We start from the raw sequence: 18002 nt of genomic DNA on the forward strand, positions 1-18002 counted from the left end.
CTTGGTAACATTTTATTGGATCAATGCATGGCAGTCTGCTTACCGGACAGATGATCTCCTTGGCCTGCTCTCTGGTTTCCCTAAAGGCGAACTGAACCAGGAGACCCATGGCGGCCGGCAGCTCGCCCTCCATCATGAGTTTGGGACCAGCCCTGTTGATGTGGGAAGCGCTGAAAAGCTGCCTGGGAGTTTGTCCGTATGTCTTGATCATGGTTTCTAGCGCTCTTCGCTGAACTGGGTCTTCTACCGCCGAAACGTCCATTCCAAAATAGGTCTATGGAAGTTAACAGAAAACTGATGTAAGCATCAGTCCTAATATTTTCGATCCAACGTGATGAGGCATTCTTACCGCTGGGTGGAAGACGTTGATAGCCTGGACTGCAGCTTTGCCTTTCTGCTTGAGTCCAAACACTAGGTCGATCCACTGACACAGTGTCTGAGAAACATGGTCTGATTCCAGCGCCTGGCGGTGAATCAGGATGAAGAGACGCGGGTCATTCCGGGCCCAGGGAGGCAAATTCACATGGTTTACCCTCTCGCTGTTCTGACGAACCCCAAAATCAAAACCTGTTGAGGAAAATGACAAACTTTGAGAAGGGTGTTGAGGAAAGAAGATCGGCAGGTTTTAAAGTGGGTGTAAAGATGATGACCCTCTCTGTTGACCAAGAATTCTGGGAGGTAGAAGAACTCTGGGACGAGCTCCTTCACATCTGTCATGGACTCGTAGGATGAGAGACGCCACGTGGTGTTCATGGAGTGAAATGTCCGGTCCGGGATATCAAAGCTCTGATCTGATTAAGACCAAAGACAATCTAATTACAAACTCGATTCAGTGATTGGAACGGCGCCCCTTCATGACCTTGGACACAGTCGCTCGCCGAATACATTTGCAGTCACATAAAGACACGTTTCCGAAGCACACAAGAGAGATTGGATGAAGGAAAACGGTAATTACACAAGAAAGGGAAAGATGAAATGGACAAATATAAAAGAGAAAATAACCTTTCATGGCTGTGCACTACACACAGCTGGATGCAAGTGCTAAAAGCATCACCAATGAGATTCCAACAATTAGCCGCTATTATAAAACCATGAACGCTTACAATGCTAGTTTCAATTACCTGCTGTAAAAGACTGAAATCCTTGGTGACAAGGCTAAAAGCAGTGACTCACCCTGGTAGGCGAGAAACATCTTGGTGAAAGGCGGCATTCGCACCAAGAAGTGCAGCACAGTGCCGCTGTTGGAGTAGTGAGAGCCGTAATGGTAAGGCTGGACGGGAGGCATGGGGTCATCCTCCCGGATGCCCTTCCTGTACTCTTCTTCCAAATACTTCACAAGGAAAACACACACACAGTTGTTTTTCTTACTAAAACCTTCAACACAAATAAACAACATGATAAATACAAGAGAGGTCTTACTCTGAAATTGTCCACATAGCGATCTTCCTTCTCTTTTGACTGGACGGCTATTGGCTTGCTCAAATTCCTGAATGGGAGCAAATCACAAAGCAGTAAGTCAATGTTTATCACTCAAATAAAAAATAAACATGATTAGAATTTCTCTCTTCTCATCCTTTTTTAGGTCATAGGGTCCAAACAGCCTAGAATTATGTAATTTCCTGGCCAAATTTAAGTTGAATGGCTATCTAATAGTTGGAAATGACACACAAACTGCAAAAGACTAAAAGTTCCATCCATCTATCCAGTTTACCCTCTCACTAGGGTCACGGATGAGCTGGAGCCTATTCCAGCTGAATCCGGGCAAGAAGCGGGGTACACCCTGGACTAACCACTCATCCATCGTGTCAACCATAAATTCACCACTGGATATGCCTTTATTAAAAAAAGTATGAAAAATGTATATCTCAACTACATACCTGTATGTCACCTTTGATTTGGATGTTTCATTTACATATAATTACTTTTTATTTATTGTTTCCAAAGGAGCAGAAAAATATCGGTCAACACCACAAAGATAATTAATTTCCTTTCCAGGAGCTCTGCGCTGAATTCTAAGCAACAATCAAAGTAGCAGAAGCTCAGGAGAGGTTTCTAAATATTCTATGACTACACACGGGAAAATGTAACCCAAACAACAGGAACAAAGGCTACAATTTTTTTTAAAACACATATGCATTTAGTTACAAAGTCTAATCTTTTTGTAAGCTATTAACTAAGGATGTGAGGCCAATTGAAAGAATGTACTTAGAACATTTTTAAATAAAACTAACAGATCTTTCAGCACTTTCCAGACCGTAAATCAGAGTACAGATTCTAGTGGCAAAGTCAACAAACCCTTGTAACAGGGTTTTCATGCAAAAAAAAAAAAAGAAGAAAACACACTAGAATTATAAGTCATGAATGTGGTTAAATCTTTTTTTATTATTGTATTAAATGGCTGTGTTCAGTAACATTAACTCACACGAGCCTAACAAATTGAACGTCTGTGGGATGGCATAAAAAGTCTTTGTTTAAATGGGATAACAATAACCAGCAATAGTTAATAAGTATTTGTTTTTGAATGCTGAGAATTGAATTATGGTTGCTAAGTTTTAAAATGAAAGACATTTTGCAGGGGGTGGATAGTATATTCTTGTAGTAATAGTCAGGGTGCTGTATACTGTTAATTAGAAATTAACTGGAAAAACACCAGTCCATGCCGATCTCGAAGACCTTACTGACCTGTAGATGTTGGGGTCCTGCAGATCTAGCGTCTCACTGGTGTAGTCTCGCAAGATGAAAGGGAACACCGGGTACTGCATGAGGTCGTTGAAGGAGCGGCCAGCGTGCTTGTTGAGATGCGTGAGATACTCAAAGTTGGAGATCTGCCCCGAGCCCCACAGCTGTGTCAGTGCCGTGATGTTGCCGTGCTCCAGCAGGTTGGGCAAATCCGACGTCAGGATGTTGTGATACACGTCATCACGGAACTTTGGAGCGGAAAAATCCAAAGAGCAAAATTACATCCATTTTGTATACTGCTTGTCCTCATTAGGGGAGAACTAGAGTCTATCACAGATGACTTTAGGCGAGAGGAGAGGTAGACAGACCCTTGACGGGGTCGCCAAAGAATCATATTACAGACTACAACCATTCATACTTATGGACTACTAAAACTTCGATTAACCCAACATGCGTGTTTTTGGGATGTGAGAGGAAGCCATACCTTGAGAAAATCCATGCAAGTGAATCCTGAATCTTAAAGCTTTGAGGTAGACATGCTGACGCGAATAAAATATGCCACAGTCTTGATACGCTGGATGCAAGACCAATTTTACCCGAGTGGTTTAATCACTTTCCCTATTAAACTATCCACCAATGGAGAAAGCACTTTCCAGTGTATGCAGTCTAATAGTAAAGTGAGAACTCTGCCCTCCTTGACCTTGTACAACTGATCTTATGCTTTTTTTTTAGTTCAATAGTTTACCATTTTAGAAGTTAAAAGATGTTTGGATTGAGTAGAAAATGATTATTCCAAGCCACTTTACAATCCTTTACTTGCTCTCTACATTCTTTTACGTATGCAAATGTTTTCATCGCAGGCAGCACGTTGGAGAAGTCGTTTTGCACGTTTGCCTCATATGTAGTTGGTATGCCCATAGGTGTGAATGGTTGTCTGTTTCTATGTGGCCTGCAATTGGCTGGTGACCAAAGCCAGCTGGGTTAAGGCTCAAGTTTACCCATGGTATGAGGAAACTGATGGATGGATGTTTAAATCGCATTTGTTGGGAATGTTTATGCTGTGTTGGAATGAAACAAATCTACCCCCCTTTTTACCTTGCTGTTGTCAAAGGCTAAGAGCAGCGTTCGACCGTTGGTGAGGAATATCTCCACAGCGTTGTCTCTCAGCTGCCACCATCGCTTGTGCACCTCTTTGATCTCCTCATAGGTCCAAGAGAAAGAGGGCGCCTCAGTCTCACCGTCAAGGCTCTGTTCAAAAGTGTTGGGCAAGTTACTTCCAAATGTCTTTTGAAAGTAAAACAATATCACTGTCTCAGTAATGCGTCTGCCTTACTTTTGAGTTCATTTCCAACCCCACCAAAAAAAACCAAAGAGTTCTATGTGAAGTACAAAATTTAACTCAAATTAAAAAGACAGCAATGCCAAAACAACAGATTAGAAATGTTTTAAAAATCTATTGTTTACAAATTATAAAACGACAGTGAACGACATCGAATGACTTGTACACATTCTGAGTGACATCATGATGAACCAGTAGTGCTGTTTTTATGATTGACATGCCTCATCTATGATGCACAAATAGTGAATAAAAAATGCAGTCCATAATGTTATAGTCAGACAGCTAGAAAGTAGGACTTTAACAGGAAGCCAGTTCACAGCGAGAAGCGGAACAATAAATCAGGTGCACCTAAATAGATGATTTCAATAGTTCAATTCAAAAAGTAAAACTCACGTTATACGGTATCATTAAACATAACTCCTATCAAATTTCTATCTTAATAACCTTTTCAATGTTCTAATTTATTAAGATGGTGAATTGTGGGATATAATTATTAAGAATAAAATTGATATATTTCACTGTGTAGGGAAACTATATATTATACGAGATTCACTTTTTGAATTGAACTACTGACATTGTTTTCCACAATATTTTAATTTATTGAGATCCACCTGTATTTGCAGTCTGAGAATTTTAAAAATGGTAGTGGTACACGTCTTATTGCCCTCAAAAAGTGAACATGTCCAGAAAAATGACACTATCATTTCACCACAAGGTTAAAATGCAATTAAATGTGTTACTGACATTGTAATCCGTAAAATATCACCCAAATATTATTAGTAATGTCTTACATTAGTGCATTAGAGCAAAAAAGACTATGCACTGTGATTGCATTACTTTTTAACTCCCAACACAGCTGTTTAAACACATGTTGAGAAGCAAAGCACATGCTCGCACAGTGTACCAGCATCTGGTATAGGCTGCACAAAACGATTAAAGCCCTCAGGTCTTACCTGGCCGTCGTGAGCGTCTGCAGCATTGTCCTCGACAAAGTACATTCCAGACTTGCCTGTGAGACAGCACAAGGCCAGTGAGATTGATGCAACAGGAGATTGACAAACGATGACTAACTCCCACGTGTGTGAGCAGAGTCCGCACGCATTCTGGAGCACACACTACTCTCTGCACACTTTTTCTTACCAAGAAGCAGCTCCCCTGCTGTCTCTCTGGAGGGGGCCACACTCATGCAGCGTCTGGTAAACCTGGGTGTAGTAAAAAGATATTTCTTATCATCACAGCATCGGAATAAAGCAGCGATGCAATGTCTCTAAGCAAAATGGCTTGATTACACATTTAATGGTCCTCCTCAGATCATTCTGTTATTCTTGGAAAGATCAGTGGAAGGAAAACATATTGTACCTGATGGGTTCGCTCGTGGCTTTGTCTTTCACAGTGGAAGAGAAAGATGAGTGTGTCTTATCCTCAAACAGGAATGAGAGTGGCGGTTTCACCGTGTCTAAACAAAGCAAGTAGGTCAGCGTGACATCCCTGACAAACTTAAAAGAGCTTTAACACGCTTTAACGCATTTGAGTTTTTCACCTTCAGGCTTACGTCTGTCTTTGAGCAAGTATTTGTTTGGGATGGTGAGGTAGCATCTTTGCAATCGCCGCCGTTCACGGTTAGGCCCTTCAGTTGGGTCCAACTGCCAGGACGTAGGGTAAGATGTCTGGTCATACCAAACAGCACTGCAACAGACCAAAAACATATCATTGACGTCAATATACATGTATCAGAAAGGTTCCAGGACTGGTGTCACAAAAGATGCATTTCAAATCCAAACAACAAACAACAAGTTTTGCGCTTTGAAGTTATACCCTTGGACTCTAATGCACATTCCCATCCCTCTGACAATCCTTCATGGACTCGTGGAAGAATTCTTCCAGGATCCTCAGCAGCTCAGTCCCCTTGATGACCCGCTTGGGCAAGAGGAAAAACAATCATATGGAGCCAAGTCGGGTGAGTAGGGAGGTTGCTCCAGCACTGTGATGTTCTTCTCAGGGAGGAACTGCGGGATGCTCAGGGCACTGTGACAAGGCGTGCTGTCATGGTGAAGCCATGAATTGTCCTGCCACAACTCTGGCTTCTTTTATCACATACTGAATGTAGCAAACAATCTCTTTGTACACGTGCTGGTTGATAGTCTTGCTCTCATTGAATGGGGAAACTTGTAGTATGGGTTTGAAACATAATTTGGGGAGCGAGCCCTAGAACCTTTCTGACACACCTCATACTACCTCTAAATGCACTTAACCATTGTGACAGAATCTTTTTCCAAGGGGTTAGTTAATCGCAGACATACAGTAGTCATTTAAAATGCACTAGGCAAGATATATTGTTTACATGTTACAGGTTTGTTTGTTAGGATTGTTTAGGATTAAGTAAAAAATTACTTAACATGCATCTTGTTCAGGGTTGCAGGGAGCTGGAGCCTATCCCAGCTAACTTTGAGCGAAAGGCAGACAACACCCTGGACTGTTCGCCACTCAATCACAGAACACATACAGCGATAAACAACCATTTATATATACTCACATTCCCACAGGTCACTAAGTGGGATCTAAACCCACACTGCCCGCACAGAAGTCAGGCGAGTGAACCACTCCAGTCTGTGATTCATTAATTCATAATTAACTAATTTCCACAATTGTTGGTAGAAATGTGGCCCATGGGCCAAGGAAAATGTAGGTGATGATCTGGATTGAAAAAAAAAAAGATAATTTTCGCTATTTGAGTCATGATAGTGTAAATTACTTTGTGGTATAAAAAAATAAATGGCATAACCTGTCCATGAATCAGGAAGTAGCCTACCAAAAACATTATTTCCCCCACTTTATTAAACAGTTTAGCTTTCCAAAAATGGTTCTTTGCTCTTCAGAGTGCAATTTATTTAACCTAATTAAACCCTGATTCTAGTTTGCTATTTCGTTTTGTAAATAGGCAGCAGATTTACCATGTAAAAGTTGCTCTTGTGAGAGTGTACTCTTCTCAGCTTTACTCAACTTACTTTTCTAGTAAACCTGTTACAAATGAATAGCACAATTTCCCTGTCGGAGATGTACTTCTGTGCCCACCGGTCATGCGTGAGTTGCTGCACCAGCTCCTGCCAGTGCCGGCTGGCGCTCAGGTCTGTCTTGTAGAGGCCTCTGATGTGCTGGATGACTTTCTTTCTCTCCATGCCTTGCCGCAGAGACACATTCTGTGTGATGTCAGCCGCGATCTTCGAAATGTCTTTGGACTTTCCCTCTAGCCTCTGGATGAGACTGCCGAGAAAAGAAAGTAACCAATACTTAGATTACTAGAAGATTGGAAAAGAGCCTAGTTGTTCAAATGTTTTATTTGCGCTCACTTCTTTTGAGAGTTGGTCATTTTCTTTTCCCACGCTTCCTTACTTGTATTCTCCTCTCCTTCATACTTGAATTTTTCCTGTATGAAGCAAATGAGTAAACAAGTCAGCTTGCATTCGCCACATGCACTTAAGTAAGACAAGGCAAGGTGAAATGCTTGCCTCTTTAATGGCTTTGAGAAGCTCCTGCTTGTGTGGCGCGTTGGGGGGGATGCAGCGGTGACCACAAAGCTTGAGCGAGGTCATGAATACGCCCACAGAATTCTGTTCATCTTTGGTGAGGCTCTCCTTGTGATCGTGCAGCATTTCATAGAGGTACAGTGACAACTTGGGTCCATGCTGTGAGGAACAGATGAATTTGCATACGAGTCACATATTGTGTAGGAAGAGACAAGCTGCTTGCCGTTGACTGATATATTGCTAAGTCAGCAATACAAGTGGGGTGATAAAGAGCACGCAAACATATATGAGAAGTGTAAGGTACAGTGAAACGTCCGACTACAGTCAACCATAATCGATGATGTGATGATGGTTGACTTACAGACTCAAAGTAGCCATGATAAAACTGTAAACTCAATTAACTGTAAAGTCGATATTTTAAGTAATTTTTTTACTAAAACTAGAGTACAGTAAAACTCCTCTCTGTCTTAGAAGACTATTAAACAAACAGACAAAAACAAAATACACAATAGGAAGTGTGATCACAGAGCAATAGTGTCACCTAGTGGAGTTGTATATATTGCTGAAATTTAACATGATTTGATGATGCCATCTTGCGTGACGTCACACAAGATGACGGTTTGGGATGTACGAAGGAAATGTGTTTGGATTCATGCGTACCCACAGATTCATACATCTGGATATTTTTGTGCGTACGACGTTTTCTGGATTTGAGCGTACGCCATGTTTCACTCGGAAATCCATGCAAGTCTTTGTACATGAGGCCCCCTGATGACTAGCCCAGGTGACCTCGGGTGAGAGGCGGGGTACACTCTGGATTGGTCACCAGCCAATCAGGGCACATATAGACAAACAACTATTTACAAAAACATTCTGACCCACATACAATTTAGAGCATAGGTGTCAAACTCAAGGCCCGGGGGCCAGATGCGGCCCACCACATCATTTTATGTGACCCGCGAAAGCAAATCATGCTCGTCAACCGTGATTTTTGCTCAAATCTGTACCCGAATTCCAAATTGTCATAATAATTAACAATAACGTTGAGATATTGCATTTTTCTGTTACCAAACCCTTCTTCTACAGTAACTTAAACAATACTTGAACAAACTATTTTCCTTGTCTTCTGATTTCAAAACTAGTTATCCCTAAATTTGTTGTGTAATGGTAATAATATGTTTTGGTGATGATTAAACATTTATATTTTTTCACTGTTCTAACAGCCCTCTGAGGGAAATCATAACTACAATGCGGCCAGAGACAAAAAAAAAAAAAAAAAAAAAAAAAAAAAAGACAAAAAAAGAAAGAGTCTGACACCCCTGATTTAGAGCATGTGTCAAACTCAGCTGGCCCGCCAGTGTATAGCGCATGTGCCATTTTGTGCGCATGTGCCCCCCTCCTTTTCTACTGCAGTCATTAGCAACTATGCTAACAGTCTCCTTGGACAAATTTAAACCACCCTTCCCAAAAACGGCATAACGTAAAATGGAAAAATTCAGCTTTCAAGACAGGTGGGAAGCAGAATATCTATTCAGAATCATGACAGATTTTAGAATGCAGATCTACAGCTTGTGTCTATTTAAAAAAGAAACAAATACCACTGATGTCTTTTATTGCACATTTGATTTCCCGTGAATATAATATTAGTTTGCTTATTCCAGGGACAGTTACGTTTGTTTTCATATAATAAGGCTTAACATTTACATATCTGGAGAGAAGGGAAAACAGGCCCAATCACAGTGAATTTTTAACAAATATTGTGTTTGTCTCGCTACTTTGTCCGAATTTTGTATTTTGGCCAATTGTGAATTTGAGTTTGACAACCCTGATTTAGAGTCTGCCTCAAAACTGTGAGTCAGACGTGTTAAACAGACCATTGTGCTGCTGTATCGGCTCTTATTCAATTAGTTACAGTACACACAATCAGGGTCTGGTGAAGGGAGGTGCCAAATGTGACAAACAAAAACTAGAATCCAAACATGATTCATATGACTGGTAGATACTAAAGTAAAAGGCAACAACAACAACAAAAAAGACAATTCTACATACCTCTAGACCGGGGCTGAGGCTCTCTTTTAGGATGTCCAAATGTCTTGGATCAAAAACAAATTCCAGTGCTTCCTTCCTATCGGACAAGGGACGGGCAGGACTCAGTGCGTGCACCAACAAGCGACCAATTTGGACCCGGAACGTGTCCCGGCACGACCACAGGATCCTTCGCCACTGCTGATGTGGCGCTCCTCCTCGACCAGTACTTCCCTGAGAATCCACACACAGCAATCACAATGAATGTATTACAGCTACTATATAAAAATAATCACAAATAATACATTTTACATCTTACCAGGCTGATTTTGATCCCATCCATCATGAGTTTGAGAATGTCTTTCTGCAAACTCTTCTTGCTGGCAGGTGGCAGTGTGAAGGGAGTAGGTGAGTGTGGGGCAGAGGCAGAGCTGCTCTCTTCATGTGAATGGTCTCCCAGTTCTGGTGTGAAAAGCTGTTGGTCTGGGGAGTCAGGGATGTTCAGCAGGTCAAATAAATCCTGACTGACATCTAAAATGAAAAAAGCAAGTGGATTAGACAGTAAGTCTCATTATGCTTATGTAGAGTAACAAATCAGAGGATCTTTAAAGCACTTTTACAGCTCTGGTCATGAAAAACCCATGGATCTTTTGGATGATTATGACTATCAAATAAAAAGAGATTGTAGTGTGCTAAAAACACATTTTGATACATAAATTATCCAATTTTGAAAAAAATTTCCCTTCTCCATCTTCAAAACACATTATTTTTGTGTAGGGCGTGAAAACAAGTTTTCTGGTTGAACTATACACACAGATAAATAGATATAGCATTAAATAATGTTCACCACATCCAAAATTCAAACACTTCACGATCCTCAAAAACATAATACCACCATTTAAGCATTTCAATAAACCACACAGAGGAGCACCTACAATAAAACATGTTTTACTCTACCATGGTAAATGAGTCTGTTGACAGCAAGGACCACAAGCCTCTGCAGTCGCTGTACAAACTCAGTCTCACTAGCACGAATGGGGTTCTCCTGGCTCATCCTCCTCTGCATCATCTGGTTGAGCTCGTCACTGGCTACAGAGCGCATCCGCATCAGCAGAGAGTCAGTCTGGGCCAGAGAGAAGCGTCGCCGGCCTGCGAGGATGACATGAGCATGTGAGAGTGCAGCTGAGAAAGTGTAAATCTGAGACTTTCAGAATAAATGCACACATGCTCTATTTACGTAAGTGCAGAGAAAATGTATGCCAAAAATCACTGCACACACAGAAAACCGTAACGATTCAGTGATCAAAATTCCATCTGTACAGGAATGATTAACACTGATTTAGTTAATCATTCATTCTTCAGAGACATGCAGAGACAAACAAAAGCACCAGTAGCGAATTAAGTTACTGGGCGGATTAAAACCCCAAGTGAGTTGCAGAGAAAAGGGTTTGAGTTTACTGCAACATTTGAAAACATGTCCCATGTCTGGGACGATGTTCTCTGCTGCGGACCGTAGTCCCAGCTACCTGCATCACAGTGGAACATGTAGGATGGAGCCCCAGTGGGGGAGGGGATGGGGGAGTCCTGGGACAGGAAGTTGAAGGGAGAGGGCAAGGGGATCTGGCCGTAGGAGCAGTAGTGCTGCCTGGGGATGCGAGGGATAATGGAGTCTTTCAAGGCAATGGAACCTTCAAATTAGGATGAGGAGAGGATCAATGAACAGAAGCGAGTGGAGATGTATGAAAACACAGTCGGGAGTTTTACCTATAGACATGGATATAAAAAATAAAAAATAAAAAAACAAACAAACAAACAAAAAAATAAATAAATAAAACAGAGGGGCCCTTCGTATGGTGGCTCCAGTCTGAGATACGCACCTGCAATGCTCTTCCTTTTCTGATAAATGGTGTGATGCGGAGAGCTTGGTGCATTATGCGAGCTGCTCAGCTTTTGAGGTCCCTGATTGGCTGTCGTCTTTATGAACTCAATAGCAGACTGAAGGACACGAAACTGCAAAGCGACTGCCATCTCTGGAACCAAAGTAAGGGGAAAAAATTGAGTTGTCAATGTGAGCAACAATGATAAAATGATGAGTCAACGTAAACAGCCTTTCAAAAAGCCTCATGAGCCATAGATTGATTAATCAATCTGAAGACATAGAAATAAATGAGCCATAATAAGGAATAAAATAATTACAAATGAAAACTATAATAAATGAGGGATGGTGTTCCACTCTCCAGTTATAGATAATGAGCCCTGTTTTGTTCAGCGCCAGAGCTTGACAGCTTGATGCAGTGTGGAATGTACATTGAAAACTGATGAATTTTGCATTTCAAGAATCCAGTCCTTACCCTGTGTGCGACGCATCTTGCTGGTCTGCATGAAACCGAGCAAGGTAATGAGATCTTCAATGATGCGGAAATATTGGGACCCTGAAGAGCTGCAGGAGTGGATAGTTACAGCTACTAACAGCTGCTGGATGTCACACACGAGGAGCTTGTAATCATTCAGTGGAATGCTGCAAGAAAAATACCAATCAAATGATGGGATTCAAACACTCGTACAAGCAAGCTCTTTGGACAGAGAGTAAACTAATGATTTAAAACATGGTTCATAGATGACGAACAAAACCTATCAAATAATGAGTGTGTTAAGAGGAGTGATTCATTGTTCTAGCTGGCATACCCGGTCTCCATGCCGTTGAGGGTGGAGAAGGTGTTGAAGAGCACATAGAGCAGCCCGTGATCAAGCAGGATGTCTGCCAGCTTCGGGTAGGCGTTGAGGAGCTGCAGTAGCATACAGAGGATGTTGTGCACTAAGGAGTTCTCACATAAGGAGTTCTCAATAAGACCCAACACTGGGATGATGCAACGCTTTGTGAATGGGGAGATTGTTTCCATTTCCTCCAGATCCAGACTAGATGGTCAAAGTAAAACTGCATTAGTTTAAAGGGCAGATGATTTTTCATGTATAACATTAGTACATTTAATATTTGCAGATAGACTTACTCTTCCTCCAGGCCTACTGCCCGTCCAAAAAGCATCTCAAGGAAGCACTCGATTAACCCCTGACTGCCCTGGTGGATGTACAGTTGGTTGGCCAACAGGGAGAAACCGTGATTCTTCAGGAATTTCTCCTTCTGCTCCTTATTGGCTCTACCGAAGTATGCATCCAGCAGCTAGGAGAGAGGTGGAATACCATGAGTAGTAGGTAATAATCTTATCAAACAGAAAGAACTCACAACCAACTGTGCCATAGCTAATTGTAGGTAGGAAAAAGGGCTGACCTTCATGACCCCTTGCTGGATAACAGGGGATGAATGGTTGACCAGGACAATTAGGGCCTCGGGCTGGATCAGCTTGTCCATCACTTCCTCGAGCATGAGGTCTGGCAGCAGCAGGAGGACACCCCTCAGAAGGTCATAGAGGCCACAGCAGATAAGCACCAGGCAGTCCTCTGTACTGGACCTGCAACATTGAGCTTGTATTTCACCACTCAAGTTTTATACTGTATAACATATTTAAAAAAATAAAAAATAATAATACTTTGAATTCCTACCGACAAAACAGATTATTTACTACTTTTTATTTATTTATTTTGTCATTTTCAAGTATGGACTGGCTACCAGTTCAAGGATGTACCCCACAATGACACTTTGACAATAGTCATAAACAAACTAGCATCTCTCCAACAATAAGTTGTCATTTTCATTGGTCCGCAACGGGACTCGAAACATGACCCTTCTATTCTTAAACCCAAGTACTTACAGATGAGCTACCCCAAGTTAAACAAATATGCTTTGTTACATTTCTACATACCGATCATTGGAATCAGTTTTGCTGTGCGGCCTCTCATAACCAGGAGAGTAGGTGTAACTTTCACAGTCTTCAGGTACAGAACTTCGATCGGCTGCGCTGGGCCAGCGACTGGCTGCCAATGAGCCATTTGGAGCCGGGAAAGCCAATCCCAAACTGGCCAGGTTGCTGTGGCTCCTCTGGAAGGACTGGATACCCTTTAAGCTGTCAGGGCGTCGAGGTGCCTCCTCACTGGCCCAGTCAAATCTGTCCTCAGACTCTGCAACACCCACGCTCCCTTCTGCCAGGCTGTCCACCTCCGCTGCCTCATCTCGCTCCTCCTCCACACTGATTGACGGGGTGCGTCGAGCTCCTTCATTGCCAATGTCCCTCGAGTCACATATCGTTTTTGCGGATTCACAACTGCTGAGGAGCTGCTCGTCACCTCCTCCCTTCTTGAGTGTTTCAGTACTGCCCAGAGCCTGATGGGTGGTGAGCGACAGTTGCTCAATGTCGGCAGCCTCATTCAAGCCACTGTGAGTGAGGCGGGGTGTCAGCAAAGGGGACGAGTATGGCGATGGTGCAAGGCTGGGTGGGCGCAAGGACTGATCCTCAGGCGAAGGACCATGGAGATGCCCTAGAAGTAGAGGTGCAATGATTAATCAACAACTTATCGATGATCAAATTAATCACGAACGATTTTTCATTATCTTTTAATAATTTAGATACCCTTTTTTTTTTTAACTCAAAATTGTCCAAATTATAGGAATCCTATTTTTGAATAAAGGGAAGATAATTTTAATTTTTAAAAAATCCGATTCATCGATTAATCTAAAAATAATCAACAGATGAATCAATTATTAAAATAATCATTAGCTCCAGCCCTACATAAAAGACAAAGGCCAACATGTTGAGCATTTTGTAATTCTGCTCTTGTATACAGCAGCAAAATACCATTATGTGCAGTTAATTAACTGAACTGGGGCAGGACACACAAACTATATGGAAAAGTATTCAAACACCGCTTATTGCATTGAGTGCAGTAATTTATAAGATGCACATATTACACAAAAATACAAGAGAAAAAAAAGCCAATCTCACTGAAGTCAATAACGTTTTTAGGAAATAAAACAAACAAACAAAAAAACTAAATCAAAATGAGTGCTACTTCCAAAGTGAAAATAAAGGCCATCTGCAATTTGCCGTCTTCTAGCAGCAAGAAAATTCTCCACACTGCTTCCTCCAATGTCGTATCACTCCTTTACTCAAAACTCATGAGCAGTGACTCAATTGCCTTTTTCAATGACAACATCGATCACCTTTAACTTGAAGGCTGCATCGTAGGCATTATGTCGCATTTTGGGATGATGAAGGTGTGCGCATGTTTGATTTAAAATGTCAACAGTTAAAACAGAGTTCAAGGAAAAATTCAAAAACTGTAAATACAATTTTGGTGGATTAAAGAAAAGCTAAGAAGAGAGGAAAAGGTGAAACTCCCGGGATCATCAGAAAATAAGCTGCATTTTATAAGCCACTGGGGAAAAAAAGTTGTCTTATACTTGAACTTTACTGCAATTATTTCATAAATCAGTCTGGGGTTGGGCTATACTGTTTAGATCTTACATGTTGATTTAGTCAGAAACTGTTTGTGGAAATAGTTAGTAGTTATACTTGACTAGCCTACACAGAGGATCGATGTCTCCTTTTTATGAAGCCTTTAATAAAGATAAAAGATATAAAGATACATAAGAAAACATTTAAAACAAGAAAATACAATATTTGGATAAAATAATGTGATTACATTTTAATGAAAGATGCTGTTGAAACGACAGTTGCAATAAGCAATTATGCCAAATTTTCCTTCCAGAGGGAGGAATATGGTCGCGTTATTTATCCAGTCAACAAACACCGTTTCTATGCTTGTGATTTATGATTGTGTGACAATAGATGCTACAACAAAAATTCGCAACACAAATTTGTCAAGTTACAAGGCAAACTAAAGTCCTACTGGACTTCCTACAAACTGCTGCATGCTATTCCAACAAGACACTGGAGAGTTTTAATGGAGTTGACTTCACAGTAGTAGTGCTACAACTGAAGCAGACATACCATCGTGGAGAGCGTCAGTAAAGACGGTTGGGGAAAGAGACACCACTGAACTGCTGGTAGACTTCCCTACACTGTTTGAGTGTCGCAGGTACATAATAGACTGCACCTTGTCATGATACAGCTTCCCATCTGACAAATGAGGATATCAAAAGAGCTCAGTTCATTACATGAATACCATTCAGATATATCATTACGTTCCCACGTTGACTCCTCACCTATGTGCAGAGAGAAGTAGAAGCTGGACGGAGTGTGGCAGACGTAGGTGTTGGTAGGTGGGTGAACTGCCAGCAGGAAGTTATAGATAAGTTTGAGTAAGTCCAGGTGTGGCGGCGATCCTAGCACTTCCTGGATTATTTTGACGAATGACAAACAGACTTCCTGTGGAATGGCAGTAAGGTGCTCATCCCGATGCTCCTTAAGACAAATATCCTGCAGTTAGTTATTGTCAGGTACGATTAATGGAACTAAACCACCACTTTGAACTTTAGACACACCTGTAGCACTTGGCAGGTAAGCAGGAAGCGGTGCACCACTTCAGCTTTCAAGAATTGACGGATATTGAAGACCTGGTAAGGGTGGTGCACCCTGATGAGGATCTCCAAAGCAGACAGCAATGTCTCCCACACGCCACACTAACGAAAACAAGACATACTGTATGTATGAATTCACAATACATAAGGTATTTGCTAATTCTGTGTTGTAACTTCCATCATTTCTGAATTAGGGTAAAATGTTCATTTCTTTTTGTAATTAATGTGACTCTGCCAACATCATTACACTGTAAAATAAGACACCAGTTTTCATACCAAAGGACTGGGTGTGTCAGAGAGGTTCCAGGACTGGCATCACGAAAGAGAAACTTCAAACGCAAACTAAAGGTTTTCCTCTTCATTGTGGGCCAGACGTTTAACCCGCACATCAACAAAGCGATCCGGTGGCGTTTGCTTCACTCGATACGTGAGAAGAGGTGAAAGTTGTACAACTGGTAGCTGTTTCACCATGACAACCCGCCTGCTCACAATTCCATGATCATCAAACAGTCCCTGGCCAAGAAGATCATCGCAATCCTGGAGCAACCTCCCTACTCACCCGACCTGGTTCCAAGTGATTTTTCCTCATTCCCAAGATCATGGGGTCATCAAGGGAACCCGTTTTAAAGATGTGGTCAACATCAAGATGGCCGTGCAGCACAGCTGCAGAGGATTCCAAAAGAATCCTTTCAGGAGTTTATTAAGAAGTGCGAGAGAATGCTGGGAAAGTCCATTAGACTGAAGGGGGATTACTTCGAAGGGGAAAACTTTGGATTGGATTTAAACTATAGCTTGAGACACCAGTCCTGAAACTTTTCTCATAAGAATCAGTAAGGATGGGCATTTGACTAAAATGATTGACTATAGAGAAAATCAATGATCAACCAAACAAATGATTTTCATTGTGTTGGGGGAGTCTCATATATTGTTCTGAATGCCTGTTTTCAATGTGGTATTAAGCAGAATAATTTGGAGGAGATGCCGTGGCATGGATAAAGCTCAACTTCCTATAGCTGACAACATGATGTTCTTGCAGGAGGAGTTGTAGGTGTGCACTCAATTTTGCCTTTAATGCTTCAATAGACAATCAACAATGAATTCCACACAATCAACAGATTAAAAAATAGATTTTTGCCCAGTTATTTGGATTATACATTGCCTTTGCTTTTTCTTTTAATGTACCAATGTGTGGGGTCTACTGTGCGCTCACATACAATTGAACCACTTCTATTAGCATTTACCTCCGCTTTGGCCCAGATTTTCCAATCCAAAAGGATGTCTGAGAGAAGCCTGATGTTCTGCACCACAGCAATGGACTCCAAGTCCAAACGGAACTGACAGTCATCTGCTAGGATTAAGACGGGTCCGCTGCAACACCCATCCAGCAGAGTCTAGACCAGACACAAAATGGCCGTTAAATATACAGCACGGTGCTTCTGTAGTGCTGTTTCACAGCAAATATCTGAGACTCACTTTCAGCATATGATATCCAACGATACATTTGGACTTGATGAGTACTTGGTGCATCATAGAGTAGCCGTGGTAATACTCCATTTCATAGATGCGATGCTGGTTGAACTTGGACAGAGACAAGAGTATCTGCAAGGCCAAAGCCTGGGTCATCTCACAGTCACTCAGCTCCACCGTCTAAAGAACAGACCATCACACTGAATCACGCACAAAAATCTGATCTCTATGAGGATTTTATTTTTCATTTATTCATTCTACACTTGAGATAAGATGCACTACTTGTTGGGTCACAATTACATTATGGGACAACAAACCTAACCGCACTAATACAGTTCTATTTCATAGTATACAACTTTGGTGTACAAACAGTCTTTGCAGCACATTCATCTTTCAAGTAACAGTTGTCGTGTATATACTTTACGTACAGTACCAATCAAAAGTTTGGACACATCTTCTCATTCAACAGTATGAGCACGTGTGTGTCCAAAGTTTTGATTGGTACTTGACCAGGTTTTTGGGGAATAAAAGACTA

General features: G+C 41.5%; 1 protein-coding gene across 11 annotated transcripts in view; it reads right to left on the reverse strand.

The window, feature by feature from the left end:
* lyst (lysosomal trafficking regulator) overlaps positions 1 to 18002 on the reverse strand; it is a 64423-nt gene that overhangs the window by 9572 nt on the left and 36849 nt on the right. For 10 of the 11 annotated variants that reach the window (XM_061691092.1, XM_061691091.1, XM_061691089.1 and 7 more), the window contains 28 exons: positions 17474 to 17647; positions 17242 to 17391; positions 15965 to 16102; positions 15686 to 15884; positions 15471 to 15599; positions 13386 to 13998; positions 12854 to 13034; positions 12576 to 12745; positions 12253 to 12483; positions 11919 to 12085; positions 11445 to 11597; positions 10525 to 10716; positions 9887 to 10098; positions 9592 to 9801; positions 7525 to 7701; positions 7366 to 7442; positions 7091 to 7279; positions 5559 to 5704; positions 5378 to 5474; positions 5159 to 5220; positions 4972 to 5027; positions 3775 to 3927; positions 2683 to 2927; positions 1420 to 1486; positions 1174 to 1330; positions 651 to 791; positions 350 to 567; positions 44 to 274 (listed from right to left, as the gene is read on the reverse strand). In XM_061691092.1, coding sequence (XP_061547076.1) covers positions 44 to 274; positions 350 to 567; positions 651 to 791; positions 1174 to 1330; positions 1420 to 1486; positions 2683 to 2927; positions 3775 to 3927; positions 4972 to 5027; positions 5159 to 5220; positions 5378 to 5474; positions 5559 to 5704; positions 7091 to 7279; positions 7366 to 7442; positions 7525 to 7701; positions 9592 to 9801; positions 9887 to 10098; positions 10525 to 10716; positions 11445 to 11597; positions 11919 to 12085; positions 12253 to 12483; positions 12576 to 12745; positions 12854 to 13034; positions 13386 to 13998; positions 15471 to 15599; positions 15686 to 15884; positions 15965 to 16102; positions 17242 to 17391; positions 17474 to 17647 — 4935 coding nt within the window. The remainder of the gene's footprint in view (positions 1 to 43; positions 275 to 349; positions 568 to 650; positions 792 to 1173; positions 1331 to 1419; positions 1487 to 2682; positions 2928 to 3774; positions 3928 to 4971; positions 5028 to 5158; positions 5221 to 5377; positions 5475 to 5558; positions 5705 to 7090; positions 7280 to 7365; positions 7443 to 7524; positions 7702 to 9591; positions 9802 to 9886; positions 10099 to 10524; positions 10717 to 11444; positions 11598 to 11918; positions 12086 to 12252; positions 12484 to 12575; positions 12746 to 12853; positions 13035 to 13385; positions 13999 to 15470; positions 15600 to 15685; positions 15885 to 15964; positions 16103 to 17241; positions 17392 to 17473; positions 17648 to 18002) is intronic. The other variant, XM_061691090.1, reaches the window with a different exon arrangement.

Source organism: Phycodurus eques, chromosome 11, assembly GCF_024500275.1.
Source record: "Phycodurus eques isolate BA_2022a chromosome 11, UOR_Pequ_1.1, whole genome shotgun sequence".
Taxonomy (NCBI): Eukaryota; Metazoa; Chordata; class Actinopteri; order Syngnathiformes; family Syngnathidae; genus Phycodurus; species Phycodurus eques.